The sequence below is a fragment of the Trachypithecus francoisi genome, unplaced genomic scaffold (assembly GCF_009764315.1).
Source record: "Trachypithecus francoisi isolate TF-2019V2 unplaced genomic scaffold, Tfra_2.0 Lachesis_group5, whole genome shotgun sequence".
Classification (NCBI taxonomy): Eukaryota; Metazoa; Chordata; class Mammalia; order Primates; family Cercopithecidae; genus Trachypithecus; species Trachypithecus francoisi.
This window is the reverse complement of record NW_022681470.1, coordinates 98,163,807-98,179,049: the sequence shown is the minus strand read 5'-3', so window position 1 is coordinate 98,179,049 and position 15,243 is coordinate 98,163,807. Positions and strand designations below refer to the sequence as shown.

The 15,243-nt window shown below is 42.1% G+C and overlaps 2 protein-coding genes across 11 annotated transcripts in view; both read right to left on the bottom strand.

The window, feature by feature from the left end:
* HORMAD1 (HORMA domain containing 1) overlaps positions 1-15,243 on the bottom strand; it is a 41,365-nt gene that overhangs the window by 20,231 nt on the left and 5,891 nt on the right. For 3 of the 8 annotated variants that reach the window (XM_033197136.1, XM_033197130.1, XM_033197135.1), the window contains exons 1-2: positions 3,208-3,520; positions 1,467-1,532 (exon numbers count right to left, since the gene is read on the bottom strand). In XM_033197136.1, coding sequence (XP_033053027.1) covers positions 1,467-1,499 — 33 coding nt within the window. In that variant the 5' untranslated portion in view covers positions 1,500-1,532; positions 3,208-3,520. Of the gene's footprint in view, positions 1-1,466; positions 1,533-3,207; positions 3,522-3,904; positions 4,358-15,243 lie in introns of those variants that run through there. The other 5 variants (XM_033197133.1, XM_033197134.1, XM_033197129.1 and 2 more) reach the window with 5 other exon arrangements.
* The window catches only part of CTSS (cathepsin S), a 40,541-nt gene continuing 35,823 nt past the window's right edge, over positions 10,526-15,243 (bottom strand). The window contains exons 8-9 of one of the 3 annotated variants that reach the window (XM_033197138.1): positions 12,444-12,555; positions 10,526-12,375 (exon numbers count right to left, since the gene is read on the bottom strand). In XM_033197138.1, coding sequence (XP_033053029.1) covers positions 12,352-12,375; positions 12,444-12,555 — 136 coding nt within the window. In that variant the 3' untranslated portion in view covers positions 10,526-12,351. Of the gene's footprint in view, positions 12,556-12,891; positions 13,522-13,836; positions 13,974-15,243 lie in introns of those variants that run through there. The other 2 variants (XM_033197140.1, XM_033197139.1) reach the window with 2 other exon arrangements.

Below are 15,243 nucleotides of genomic sequence, written 5' to 3'. Positions count from 1 at the left end.
GCAACAATCACCACCATCAATTTCATAGCATTTTCTTCATCCCAAAAAGGAAACCCATACCAATTAGCAATCACTCCCTGTCCCTTATCCCATCCCATGTCCCACCCACTAGCCTTTCTGTCCCTATAAATTTGCATATTCTAGACATTTCATATATGATGTTTCATATATCCTCGCACAACCTCTAAAGTAGCTGAGACTACAGGCATGCACCACCATGCCTGGCTAACGTTTTTTTTTTCCATAGAGATGAGGTCTCACTGTTACCCAGGCTGATCTCAAACTCTTGGGCTCAAGCGATCCTCTCACCTCAGCCTCAGCTCAAGCCTCACTTGCAAAGGCCTCAGCTCAAGCCTCACTTGCAAAGGCCTCAGCTCAAGCCTCACTTGCAAAGGCCAAGAAGTTAACTGGCTAGCAAAAACAAAGAGTTTTAACTGGCTATCAAAAACAAAGAGTACCTAAAAAACCTAAGAATCCCCTTGCAGATTAACTGCCTGTAAATGCATAATACGTGGATAGATAACATTGATTTTTCTCTTTAGTCACTGAGTAGGTTTAATAGAGATTAAGTGTAATGCAAAATCCTATATAAAGATAACAAACGCATATTTGTCTCTGGGTTACAAACATTAATTTTCTTTTTTCTTTTTTTTTTTTTTTTGAGACAGAGTCTTGCTCTGTCGCCCAGGCTGGAGTGCAGTGGCCAGATCTCAGCTCACTGCAAACTCCGCCTCCGGGGTTTACGCCATTCTCCTGCCTCAGCCTCCCGAGTAGCTGGGACTACAGGCGCCCGCCACCTCGCCCAGCTAGTTTTTTGTATTTTTTTAGTAGAGATGGGGTTTCACCGCGTTAGCCAGGATGGTCTCGATCTCCTGACCTTGTGATCCACCCGTCTCGGACTCCCAAAGTGCAGGGATTACAGGCTTGAGCCACCGCGCCCGGCCCATTAATTTTCTTTTTGAGACAGAGTCTCACTGTTACCCAGGCTGGAGTGCAGTGGTACTACCTCGGCTCACTGCAACTTCCCCTTTCTGAGTTCAAGTGATTCTCCTGCCTCAGTCACCCTCATAGCTGGGATTACAGGCGTGAGTCACTGCGCCCGGCTGGCCTCATTTTCTTATTTATTTATTTTTATTCTGCTTATATATTGAACATTCATGTTCTGGAGGTGGACCGCTATGAACAATAATTTCATCAAAGCAACAAAGCAGTATTCATTAATATCTAATGTAAATTAAATGTGAATGAGCAATTTAATTCAATGCAGCAAACATCCAATAGAACTTTCAATTAATTCAAAATACTTTAGCAAATATCTTCATTTCTTAAAACATGCAGTTTCCTGGTATTATAAAACCCTCAAATAGTTGAGCCCTAACTTCCAAATGTGACAACAGAGTAGCTGAGACTTCAAGAAACAATAAAAGCGGCTATATTAAGATATATCAAAATACAAGAAATCATACCATGGGAGTCCTCTGCAACTGGGCAGTGGCCATCTTCTTCTGATAAAGTATTTTCTTTAATTCAACCTTGTGACACAAATACAAGCTTTAACTTAGAGCTCATTTTTTTCTCTAACATTTCAGTTTACCACATATAAAATTCAACAGAATTTTATGTGAATAAATTTGAATTTCTTTAATTAAAATAAAATCTTCAAAAACATAGAGGTCGATACTGCAGTGGAACTATTTTGAGTAGGGTCCTGATTTGAAGCCATTTGACTAGCAAGTCTCAAACAAAAGGGTTATTAAGAAACTGTTGGCCGGGTGCAGTGGCTCAAGCCTGTAATCTCAGCACTTTGGGAGGCCGAGACGGGCGGATCACGAGGTCAGGAGATCGAGACCATCCTGGCTAACACGGTGAAACCCCCTCTCTACTAAAAATACAAAAAAAAAATTAGCCAGGCGTGGTGGCGGGCGCCTGTCGTCCCAGCTTCTTGGGAGGCTGAGGCAGGAGAATGGTGTGAACCTGGGAGGCGGCGGAGCTTGCAGTGAGCCAAGATCACACCACTGCACTCCAGCCTGGGCAACAGAGCGAGACTCCGTCTCAAAAAAAAAAAAAAAAGGCACAATCGGCCGGGCGCGGTGGCTCAAGCCTGTAATCCCAGCACTTTGGGAGGCCGAGACGGGCGGATCACGAAGTCAGGAGATCGAGACCATCCTGGCTAACAGGGTGAAACCCCGTCTCTACTAAAAATACAAAAACTAGCCGGGTGAGGTGGCGGGCGCCTGTAGTCCCAGCTACTCGGGAGGCTGAGGCAGGAGAATGGCGTAAACCCGGGAGGCGGAGCTTGCAGTGAGCTGAGATCCGGCCACTGCACTCCAGTCCGGGCGACAGAACGAGACTCCGCCTCAAAAAAAAAAAAAAAAGGCACAATCGTCCTATTTTTATTCCCTATACACATTCAAACACGGACAACATTGTACACGCAGGTGTTCAGTAATAAAAAACTGCCTGGCAAACCCTCTAAATTTTTTTAGTTTTATTTCTTTTTATTTTTCATTTTTTCGAGATGCAGTCTCGCTCTGTCTCCAGGCTGGAGTGTAATGGGGCGATCTCGGCTCACCGCAACGTCCGCCTCCGGGTTCAAGTGATTCTCCTGCCTCAGCTGGGACTCCAGGCGTGCCACCACATCCAGCTAATTTTTATATTTTTAGTAGACACGGGATTTCACCATGTTGGCCATGCTGGTCTTGAACTCCTGACCTTGTGAACCACCCGCCTCGGCCCCCAAAGTGCCTGGGTTATAGGCATGAAGCACTGTGCCCGGCCGCTATCTTTTTTTCTATGTTTAGTAGAGACGGGGTTTCGCCATGTTGGTCAGGCTGGTCTCAAATGATCCTCCGGCCTCAGCCGCCCAACTTGGAGGGATTACAGGCGTGAACCACCGTGTCCGGCCCCAATTTCACTTTTCTTAATCAGATAATTCAGCTTGAAGAGTTTACTGAAGAGGCAAACTTCATGGAAGAACCTATTTACGTTAAACGTTTAAATTTATTCTGACAAATCCTGAATTCGCCGTCCGTACTCACCCGATCTCAAGAACCTCTGTTGACAAGTAAGTGGGTATACATTTTTCCCGCAAATGTTTTACCACTAAGACCTTAAGAAACTTAAAAGTAGGGGGAAGCTGACAGAAAAAGAGATTAAAAAGTAAAATATACGCGCACACACACATATATACACACTAATATATATTACATTACGTCTGAGGGGCGGGCACCGGAGACCAGAAGAGCTGCAAGAGGCTGCACGCGCTCTGCCCGATGCGCATGCGCTTTCTTTCAACGGTCACCCGCTGGGGCGCGACAGTGACTTTTTGACCCCCGGTTGAGGTCACCTTTCCCGCCAAAGCGCAGCGCAAGGCGCACTGGGAGCCTCAGACACGGGAAGGCTCAGCGCCACGTCTCAGGCAGGGAGAAGTCAGACAGAAGGGGGAAGTTTAAAGTAACTGCATGTGCAGTTACTGAATTTCTGATTGTTTTCTGACTTTTGATTTTCTTTCTTTTCTTTCTTTCTTTGTTTCTCTCTCTCTCTCTCTCTCTCTCTCTCTCTCTCTCTCTCTCTCTCTCGACGGAGGTTTGCTCTTGTCGCCCAGACTGGAGTACAGTGGCATGATCTTGGCTCACTGCAACCTCTGCCTCCAGGGTTCAGGCGATTCTCCTGCCTCAGCCTCCCAAGTAGCTGGGATTACAGGCGCCCATCACCACACCCAGCTAATTTTTGTATTTTTAGTAGAGAGAGGGTTTTGCCATGTTAGCCAAGCTGGTGTCAAACTCCTGACCTCAGGTGACCCGCCTCCCTCAGCCTCCCAAAGTGCTGGGATTACAGATGTGAGCCACCACACCTGGCTGACTTTTGATTTCGTTATTGGAACTACTACAAATTGCACTCCCACCTTCCAGTCTCCTGTGTCTTCAGGAAACCAGTTGCTTTAGCAGTCTTCTACTTAGCTATTTCCACTGCGTTATGTCATTGGGGACAATGGATGGCTTTGAATGTAATTTGTCTCTTTCAGAAATAAGATCAGAGTGGGTAGGTATTAATAGTTGGAGATTATTCAGTAGTTCAAGCTTCTTAGTTTACAGGTTATTATATATCCAAATACATTTCTTACCAGTGTAAACACTCAATTACAGGCATACCTTGGAGATATTGCAAGTTCAGTTCCAGACCATCCAATAAAGCAAATAACACAATAAAGCACATTACACAAATTTGTTAGTTTTCCATGTGTATAAAAGTTACGTTGGCTGGATGTGGTGGCTCATGCCTCTAATCCCAGCACTTTGGGAGGCTGAGGCGGGATGATTGCTTGAGACCAGAAATTGGGGATAAGCTTGGGCAACAAAGTGAGACCCTGCCTCTACAAAAAATAAAAAAATTAGGCAGAGGTAGTGGCACACACCTGTAGTCCCAGCTACTCAGGAGACTTAGGCAGGAGGATCCCTTGAGCCCAGGAGTTTGCAGTTGCAGTGAGCCCTGTTTGAGCCACTGCACTCCCGCCTGGGCGACAAAGTGAGACTCTTGTTTCAAAAAAAAAAAAAAATATGGTTACACTCTTAATATCTTAATGTATTTATTGTACGTATCTTATGCTTACTGTAGTCTGTTGAGTGTGCAGGAGCATAATGTCTAGAAACACAACGCACATACTTTAAAAATACTTTATTGCTAAAAAGTGCTAATGATCATCTGAATAATCATCTTTTTGTGGGTGGAGGGTCTTGCCTTGATGTTAATGGCTGCTGACTGATCAGGGAGTTGTTTGCTGCATGTTGGGGTGTTTGTGGCAATTTCTTAAATTAGGACAAAAATGACATTCACATCGATTGACTCTTCCTTTTACAGAAGGTTTCTCTGTAGCATGTGATGCTATTTGATAGCATTTTACCCCCAGTAGAAATTCCTTCAGAATTGGAGTCAATCCTCTCAAACCCTGCTGCTACTTTGTCAACAAAGTTTACGTAACATTCTAAATCCTTTGTTACCATTTCAATCTTGTTCACAGCATCTTCACCAGGAGTAGATTTCATCTCAATAAATCACTTTCCTCAATCATCCATAAGAAGCAATTCAGCTGGCGGTGGTGGCTCATGCCTGTAGTCCCAGAACTTTGGGAGGCTGAGGCAGGCGGATCACAAAGTCAGGAGTTTGAGACTAGCCTGGCCAATATGGTGAAACCCCGTCTCTACTAAAAATACAAAAATTCACCAGGCATGATAGCACGCCTGTAATCCCAGCTACTAGGGAGGCTGAGGTGGGAGAATTTCTTGAATCCAGGAGGCTGAGGTTTCAGTGAACTGAATCATGCCACTGCACTCCAGCCTGGGCAATAGAGCAAGACACCATCTAAAAAAAAAAAAACAGAAGCAATTCCTCAGCAGTTCAAATTTTGTCATGAGATTGTAGCAGTTCAGTCCCATCTTCTCATTTTCAGGTTCTACTTCCAATTCTGGTACTCTTGCTATTTCCACATCTGCAGTTACTTCCTCCACAGCAGTCTTGAACTTCTCAAAGTCATCCATGAGGATTGGAAAAACTTCTTCTAAACTTCTGCTAATATTGATATTTTGACCCCCTCCTATGAATCACAAATATTCTTAATGCCATCAAGAATAGTGGCTCCTTTCCAGAAGGTTTTCAATTTTCTTTTTTTTTTTTTTTTTTTTTTGAGACGGAGTCTTGCTCTGCCGCCCAGGCTGGAGTGCAGTGGCCGGCTCTCAGCTCACTGCAAGCTCCGCCTCCCGAGTTCACGCCATTCTCCTGTCTCAGCCTCCCGAGTAGCTGGGACTACAGGCGCCCGCCTCGTCGCCCGGCTAGTTTTTTGTATTTTTAGTAGAGACGGGGTTTCACCCTGTTAGCCAGGATGGTCTCGATCTCCTGACCTCGTGATCCGCCCGTCTCGGCCTCCCAAAGTGCTGAGATTACAGGCTTGAGCCACCGCGCCCGGCCGGTTTTCAATTTTCTTTGCCTACATCCATCAGAGGAATCACTATGGCAGCTACAGCCCTTACAAAATGTATTTCTTAACTTATAAGGCTTGAAGGTCAAAATTACTTCTTGATCCATGGGCTGCAGAATGGTCTTTTTGTTAGTAGGCATGAAAACAACATTAATCTCCATGTTCATCTCTATTAGAGCTCTTGAGTGACCAAGTGCATTGACAATGAGCAGTAATATGTTGAAAGGAACTTTTTTTTTACTGTAGTCCCAGCTACTTGGGAGGCTGAGGCAGGAGAATGGTGTAAACCTGGAAGGCGGAGCTTGCAGTGAGCTGAGATCCGGCCACTGCACTCCAGCCTGGGCGGCAGAGCGAGACTCCATCTCAAAAAAAAAAAAAAAAGGAAAGGAATCTTTTTAATAAGCAGCAGTAGGTCCCAACCGTGGGCTTAAAATATCCAGAAAACTATGTTTTAAGCAGATGTGATGTCATCCAGGCTTTGTTCCATTTATAGATCACAGGCAGAGTAGATTTAGTATAATTCTTAATGGCCCTAGAATTTGCAGAATGTTAAGGGAGCACTGGCTTCAAATGTAAGTCACCAGCTGCATTATCCTCTTGTGAGAAATTCATCCTGTCCTCTAAAGCTTTGAAGGCATTCATTTCTCTTCTCTAGCTATGAAGGTCTTCAGTGGAATCTTCTTCCACAAAGCTCTTTCACCTACGTGGAAAATGTGCTGTTTAGTATAGCCACCTGCATCAGTTATCTTAGCTAGATCTTCTGGATAACTTGCAGCTTCCACATCAGCACTTGCTGCTCCACCTTGCACTTTTTTTTTTTGAGACGGAGTCTCGCTCTGTCACCCAGGCTGGAGTGCGGTGGCGCGATCTCAGCACTTTTGTGTTATGGAGAATGGCTTCATCCCGGAAACCTCATGAACCAACATCTGCTAGCTTCAGACTTTTCTTATGCAGCTTCTGCATCTCTGTCAGCCTTTCTAGAATTGAGGAGTTAGGGCCTTGCTCTGGATTAGACTTTGGTTTAAAAGCATGTAGTGGCTGGCTCAATCTTCTATCCAAACTTTCTCCATATCACCAATAAAGCTGTTTCACTTTCTTATCATTCATGTGTTCACTGGAGTAGCACTTGCAATTTCCTCCAAGAACTTTCCCTTTACATTCACAACTATTTGGCACAAGAGGCCTTTCAGCCTCTCTTGGCTTTCGGCATGCCTTCTTCACTAAGCTTAATCATTTCTAGCTTTTAAGTGAGAGGTATGCAACTCTTTCTTTCACTTGAACACACAGACAACATTGTAGGGTTATGAATTGACCTAATTTAAATGTTGTTGTGTCTTAGAAAATAGGGAGATCCAAGGAGAGGAAGAGAGATGGGGACACAGCCAGTAAATGGAGCAGCTCGTTAGAACACACACACAACATTTATTGATTATATTCACCATTTTACATGGGTGCGGTTTTTGGCATCCTATGATAACTATCATAGTAACATCAAAGATCACTGATCACAGATCACCATAGCAGATAATAATAATAATGAAAAAGTTTAAAATATTGCAAGAATGACCAAAATGTGATACAAAGACATGAAGTAAGCATATGCTGTTGGGAAAACAGCACTGACAGACTTATCTGATGCTGGGTTGCCACAAACCTGCAATTTGTAAAAAAAAAAAAAAAAAAAAAGCAATATCTGCAAAGCACAGTAAAGCAAAGTACAATAAAACAAGATAAGCCTGTATTCATAAACTTTGACGTATCTTCATTACAAAGGAGAAAACAGCCACCCTAGATGTGAAAAGATTTGCCCAAAGTCATTCAACTAGGAGAGAAATGAAGAAAATAGTGAAAATCTTGGTCTAATAATTATTCTGAATTATAATTAAGTCACTGTTTTGTGTGTGTGTGTGTGTGTGTGTGTGTGTGTGTGTGTTTGAGATGAAGTCTCACTCTTTTGCCCAGGCTGGAGTGCAGTGGCATAATCTTGGCTCACTGCAACCTCCACCTCCCGGGTTCAAGGAATTCTCTTGCCTCAGCCTCCCCCGTAGCTGGGATTACAGGCATGCACCACTACATCCAACTAATTTTTGTATTTTTAGTGAAGACGAGATTTCACCATGTTAGCCAGACTGGTCTCGAGCTCCTGACTTCAGGTGATTTGCCCACCTTGGACTCCCAAAATGCTGGGATTACAGGCGTGAGCTACTGTGCCCAGCCACTGTTTTTTCTTTAGAGGCAGGGTCTCTTTCAGTCTCCCAGGCTGGAGTGCAGTGGTGCAATCATATCTCACTGTGGCCTCAAGCTCCAGGGCTCAAGCAATCCTCCCGCCTCAGCCTCTGTAACAACTAGGACTGCAGGTGTGTGCCACAACACTCGGCTACTTTTTAATTTTTTTGTAGAGTCAGGGTCTTGCTATGTTGAGCAGACTGATGTTGAACCACTGGCCTCAAGTGATATTCCTGCCTTAGCCTCCCAAAGTATTTCAGGCATGAACTACTATGCCAGGCCTATTTTCACTTTTTTCATTTTCTTTTGAGACAGAGCCTTTCTCTGTCGCCCAGACTAGAGTACAGTGGCGTGATCTCAGCTCACTGCAACCTCCCCTTCCTGGGTTCAAGCAATTCTCCTGCCTCAGTCTCCAGAGTAACTGGGATTACAGGCATCCACCACCACGCCAGGCTAATTTTTGTATTTTTAGTAGAGGCGGCATTTTGTCATGTTGGCCAGGCTAGCCTCGAACTTCTGACCTCAGGTGATCTGCCTGCCTTGGCCTCCCAAAATCCTGGGATTACGGGCGTGAGCCACCATGCCCAGCCCCCTTTATTACATGTTCTGATTTATAGTTTTTCTGGTAACTTAGAGTATGCATACTTGAAGCATCATCAAGATTCTCATCTAGAAGAGTCAGAAAAGAATAATTTGATTCAAAGAAATAGTAAGTCTTATGCCTGTAATCCCAGTACTTTGGGAGACCAAAGTGGGAGGATCACTTGAGGCCAGGAGTTGGAGAGCAGCCTGGGCAACATATTGAGACTCCCATCTTTACACACACACAAATAAGCCAGAAATGGTGGCTTGCACCTCTAGTCCCAGCTACTGGAGGGGTGGGGAAGGTGTGTGAGGTGAGAAAATAGCTTAAGCCCAGGAGTTCAAGGCTGCAGTGAGCAGTGATGGCACCACTGCACTCCAGCCTGGGTGACAGAGTGAGACTCTGTCTCAAAAAAAAAAAAGAAAGGAAAAAAAAGAGAGAAAAGAAATACTAAGTATCTGTCATATTTATGTTACATGTTTTAATGGCATTGTCTCATGGACGCCTAGTTCTGGAATATTTAAATCTTCTTGTTTCTTTTTTTAAATATAATTTTTCAATTTTTTTGGCTAATTTTCTCTGTATCATTCAAATTTTAGTGTATGTGCTGCCAAAGTGAGCACCATTTCCTTACTTTTATTATATAGTTTAAAATTCTGTCAACTTTTACTCTGTGATGGCTCCCAGATTTGTTTTATTTTTTATTTTTTTGCTGTTTTCAGAAAATGATACATTTAGGTAGTTTAGGGTTTTATCACCACACATATAGACTACTAGAATATCTTTTAGATTGTCTCTTTTTTTTCTTGAGATGGACTTCGTTCTTGTTGCCCAGGCTGGAGTGCAATGGCACGATCTTGGCTCACTGCAACCTCCGCCTCCTGGGTTCAAGCAATTCTCCTGTCTCAGCCTCCCAAGAAGCTGGGATAACAGGCGCCCACCATCATGCCCCACTAAATTTTGTATTTTTAGTAGAGACTGTGTTGGCCAGGCTAGTCTCCAACTCCTGACCTCAAGTGATCTGCCCGCCTCGGCCTCCTAAAGTGCTGGGATTACAGGCATAAGCCACCACTCTCGTCCTAGGTTGTCTCATTTTAAAATTTTATTATTTTATTATTTGCCAATATATTTATTTTGAAACAAGATCACCCAGGCTGGAGTGCAGTGGCACTATCATGGCTCCCTGCAGCCTCAGTCTCCTGGGTTCAAGTGATCCTGCCACCTCAGCCTTTCCTGTAGTAGCTGGGACTACAGGCACGCACCACCAGATTTGGCTAATTTTTTTATTTTTTGTAGAGATGGAGGTCTTTTTATGTGCTCATAACAAGAGGCAGGAAGATCACTTGAGCCCAGGAGTTCAAGACCAGCCTCTTGAAATTCTGACTCAAGTGATCCTCCCACCTCAGCCTCCCAAAGTGCTGGGATTACAGGTGTGAGCCACTGTACCTGGCTTTTAAAACTTTTTCTTCAAATCATCTTACATACTACTGTCTAAAAATTGTTTCAGAGTTTTTTCCATCATTCCGTAAATCCTAAATGTTTTTGTTTTAAATTTATATTTTTAGATAATTTTATATCTCTATAAGTTTGAAATGACTTATTTTTAACAATTTCCCTTTATATTGGGCATACAGTGAAGATTTTTAAAAAATATTTCATTATTCTACTTGTTTAGTTCAGGCATTCTTTACTTGAGAGCCACAACTCTCAAAGGCTTCTTGGATAGAATTCAGGGAATTTGCGAATTTTTATGGGTAAAAAATTCCATTTTTATTTTTACTAATGTAGGGGAGAACATATCTTTCCTTCTATCCATCCTAGGTTTAGGGCTGAGATCCCTATAACAAAAGAGATATTAGCAAAAGAAAAGCATGCACATTTATTTAACGTAAGTTTTGCATGACATGAGAGCCTCCATAAAGGAAATAAAGGCCCAAAGAAACAGTTGAACTTGAATGTTTTTTATAGTAGGTTTGATGAAGAACAGCCAGTGATGGAGAAATGTCATAGGGCAAAGTGTGAACAAGCTAAATGTAATAAACTGGGGGAAACTGGGCAGGCCTGTTTGTTTAGATTCCTCTTTGTGTCCCTGTGCTTTTGGAGGTAAGGATGCTCCTTTTCTCTGGGTGCCGTGAGAGCACCTCTTACATGAGGGTCTTATGATGTACTTCAGGGGAAGATCAGAAAATCATTCCCAGGTTTTATGGCTGCTTCCAGGGAGAAGGGCAGGCAGAAGGTCGGAGTCACCTTCCTGCTTCTGCAATTTCCTCAAATGCCTTCAGCTTAAAATATTCAATATGTCAAGGTGCAATATTTTGTGTAGGGTGTCCTGAACCCCATCACTAACCTCAAACTGAAAGGATTTTCTTCAATTCTGAACATAGTTCAAAAACCACAGTAATATTAGCCATACTTCATTGTCAAAAGAAAACTCAGATATTTTCATATCACATTACTTTTTTGCATCTGTTTTCATTATGCTCATCACTACTTCAAATTTAGGATAGATATTAACTCTTATTTAATGCATTTATAAATACGCATGCATATTAGTATATAACAAACTTATCTTTTAACATTTTAATAACGGTATTTCGATATAATTAGATTCCTTTGTAATCCTACATATTTTATGCATTTAAAAACATGATTCTGAGAAGGCATTCATAAGATTTATCAGATTGCTAAAGACTAAGAACCCATGTTTTTGTTCTACTTTCAATACCTGAAAAGTTGTGGATAAAACAAAAATTATGTTAAAACTGGAAAGTAGGCTGGGACCAGTGGCTCACGCCTGTAATCCTAGCACTTTGGGAGGCTGAGTTGGGTGGATAACCTGAGGTCAGGAGTTTGAGACCAGCCTGACCAATATGGCAAAACGCTGTCTCTACTAAAAATACAAAAATTAGCTGGGCATGGTGGCACACGCCTATTATCCCAGCTACTCAGGAGGCTGAGGCAGAAGAATTGCTTGAACTCAGGAGGCAGAGGTTGCAGTTAACTGAGATGGCGCCACTGCACTCCAGCCTGGGCAACAGAGTGAGACTCCATCTCAAAAAAAAAAAAAAAAAAACTGAAAAGTAATCAACTAAATACTTTTTAACTATAATATCCTATACACGTTTGATGATAGCCATGTATTATGGTATTATGTATGTTTTTATATTTAACAATTCTTGTTCCTTAAAATGTGCTTTATGGAGAAGGAGCCAGAGTTAGTGAAATTAGTTTAGGTCAATTTAGGATATATTAATGACATTATCCCACACATTGTTCATGTCATAGGCATGAACTTAAAAAATTTAAAGTTCCTGCTGCCTGCTTAGATGCATCTACTAATCTAGAGCAGTTGTGAGGAAGATCCATCTGAACTAGATAAAAATATGAGCAGTGGAGTATTGGTTATTTTATTCTGGTTGACTCAGTTATTTGCCAAAGAAAAGGCCCTGGTCAAATTGTTGATCACTAGGTAAAAATAATTTGGACTAATACATTAAATTGTTGATCATTAAAACAATTCTTTCAAAGTACTTGTCTTTTATGCATTTGTTTACCTTAACATGATTTAATTTTAAAATATGTGTTGAATCCTCTTTTTTTAAGACAGGGTCTTGCTCCGTCACCCAGGCTGGAGTGCAGTGGTGCAATTACAGTTCACTGCATTCCCACCCTCCTAGGCTCATGTGATCCTCCTATCTTAGACATCTGCACAGCAGGGACCACAGGCACACACGCCATCCGAATATATCCTTCTTCACCAAAGTTGTGGCCCCAGCTTTAGAAAAAGGAAACTCCTGGATAGTTTCTTTTTTTTTTTTTTGTGGAGACAAGTTCTCACTATGTTGCCCAGGCTGGTCTTGAAATCCTGGGCTCAAGGCTATCCTCCTACCTCAACTTCCCAAAGTGATGGGATTACAGGCATTAGCCGCTACACATGGCGTTTTGAATCCTTTTATGTGCAAAGATACAATCTGAACCCTTAGGACATTTATAGCCTAATATTTTCTTCCATCAAAGTTGCTAAAGCCCATCACCAGAATACCACAATTAATATTCTCAGGATAGATTATTAATAGTTGCCTAGGAATAAGAATGGTATGTGGCAATGACAGAAATTTGAAATGGCAGATTTATTAAGTACTTTTAAGCCATTAAGTTACAAAAGGCTATTAGGGGTCTTAAAAAGACAAAGAGTATACAATAAAACAATGAACAATGACAGATTGTTTTAGGTTGAACAATTTTTATACAGTTATATCTACAGTACACTACTAATTTACTTAGCAAACTTTTTCCTGAGATTTGCAAATTTAAAAAAAACGAAGAATCAAACTATATTATCTTTTCTGTTTTTTTGAAACAGAGTCTCCACTCTGTTGTCCAGGCTGGAGTACAGTGGTGTGGTCTCAGCTCACCACAGCCTCAACCTCTTGGGTTCAAGAATCTTGTGCTTCAGCCTCGCAAGTAGCTGGGATTACAGGCATGCACCATTACGCTCTGCTAATGTTTTGTATTTTTAGTAGAGACAGGGTTTCACCATGTTAGCCAGGCCTGTCTTTAACTCCTGGCCTCAAGTTGATATGCCTGCCTTGGCCTCCCAAAGTAATGGGATTACAGGCGTAAGCCACCGTGCCCGGCCTCAAACTATATTTTTTAATTAGTACAGTAAATACACATTAATCATGACACAATTATTTCTTCTGGATACAGCAGGAAAAATTAAGTTAAGAGAAAGTGCTTCGGCCGGGCGCGGTGGCTCAAGCCTGTAATCCCAGCACTTTGGGAGGCCGAGACGGGCGGATCACGAGGTCAGGAGATCGAGACCATCCTGGCTAACACGGTGAAACCCCGTCTCTACTAAAAATACAAAAACTAGCCGGGTGAGATGGCGGGCGCCTGTAGTCCCAGCTACTGGGAGGCTGAGGCAGGAGAATGGCGTAAACCCGGGAGGCGGAGCTTGCAGTGAGCTGAGATCCGGCCACTGCACTCCAGTCCGGGCGACAGAGCGAGACTCCGCCTCAAAAAAAAAAAAAAAAAAAAAAAGAGAAAGTGCTTCATATTTCTTGACTTGTTATAAAAAGAAGAGATCTTCTCTAGATTTCTGGGTAAGAGGGGAAACTAGCAATCCCACAATGATTTCCTTTATTTCTTGCCATCCGAATATATCCTTCTTCACCAAAGTTGCGGCCCCAGCTTTAGAAAAAGAAATAACACAAAATTACAAATGCATACAATCAAATCATGTTAATAACTTTTTATCTCATTGTTTTTCTCCTATAAGTGATTATATATGAAAGACTGTAAAACAAAATTAGAATGAAATAATATAATAGTTTCTCCAGGGATTTCAGGCAATTCAAAATAATGGTTTGGAAAGCTTTAGTGCTATATTGATGAATAGACTTAATACCTAAGGAAAACTATATAGTAAGGTCCATTCCAGTCCTTTAATCCTCCTACTTTGCAAATATGACTTCTCTAAGGAAAGAGTATTAGTATCCTTTATAAGGCTCTATCTCTAAATTTTTTTATAACAGTATCGTGGGTAATGATTTTCTATCAAACTTAAATTCCTCTAGAGAATGCCAATTAAGAAATATTTTTGAGTGACTACTATGAAAAAGCTATAGGGGAGGGAATTCTAAAGCCAACAACAAAAATGCAGCTCTGAAAGACTTTTTGAGCTGAGATAAGACTTTCTCATAATTAAAGCTATTGAAAAATGAGCCAGGCATGGTGGCTCACACTTGTAATCCAAGTGCTTTGAGAGGCTGAAGTGGAAGGATTGTTTGAGGCCAGAGTTTGACACCAGCCTGGGCAAAATAGCAAGTCCCTGATTCTACAATTTTTTTTTTTTTTTAATTAGCCAGGCATAGTGGCGTGTACCTGTATTCCTTAGCTACTCTGTAGGCTGAAGTGGGAGGATCATTTGAGCCCAGGGGTTTGAGAGTACAGTGAGCTATGATTACACTGCTGCATTCCTGACACTCCAGCCTGACCCTGTCTCAAAACAAAACAAAGCAAAACAAAACAAAACAAAGGAATATTTCTACCTGACGCTGGAAGTGTTCAAGCAAGCGGAGGCGAATTGTTAGCGATGTTGCAGAGAGAAATCATGGGTCGAATTAGGGTTCGAGTAGATCAGTGTTTTACTTTTTGATTTCATGGACTTAGAGGAGTTCAAAAGGTTTTTACAGATTGATATACACTTATCAATTTTTAAATTAGCATGTATAGACACCTTTTTTTTTTTTTTTCTTGCAGATGAAGTTTTGCTCTTAGTTGCCCAGACTGGAGTGCAATGGTGCCTCTCAGCTCACTGCAGCCTCGGCCTCCCGGGTTCAAGTGATTCTGCTGCCTCAGCCTCCCGAGTAGCTAGGACTACTACTCCTGGCATGTGCCACCACAATGGCTAATTTTGTATTTTTAGCAGAGACGGGGTTTCTTCATTTGGTCAGGCTGG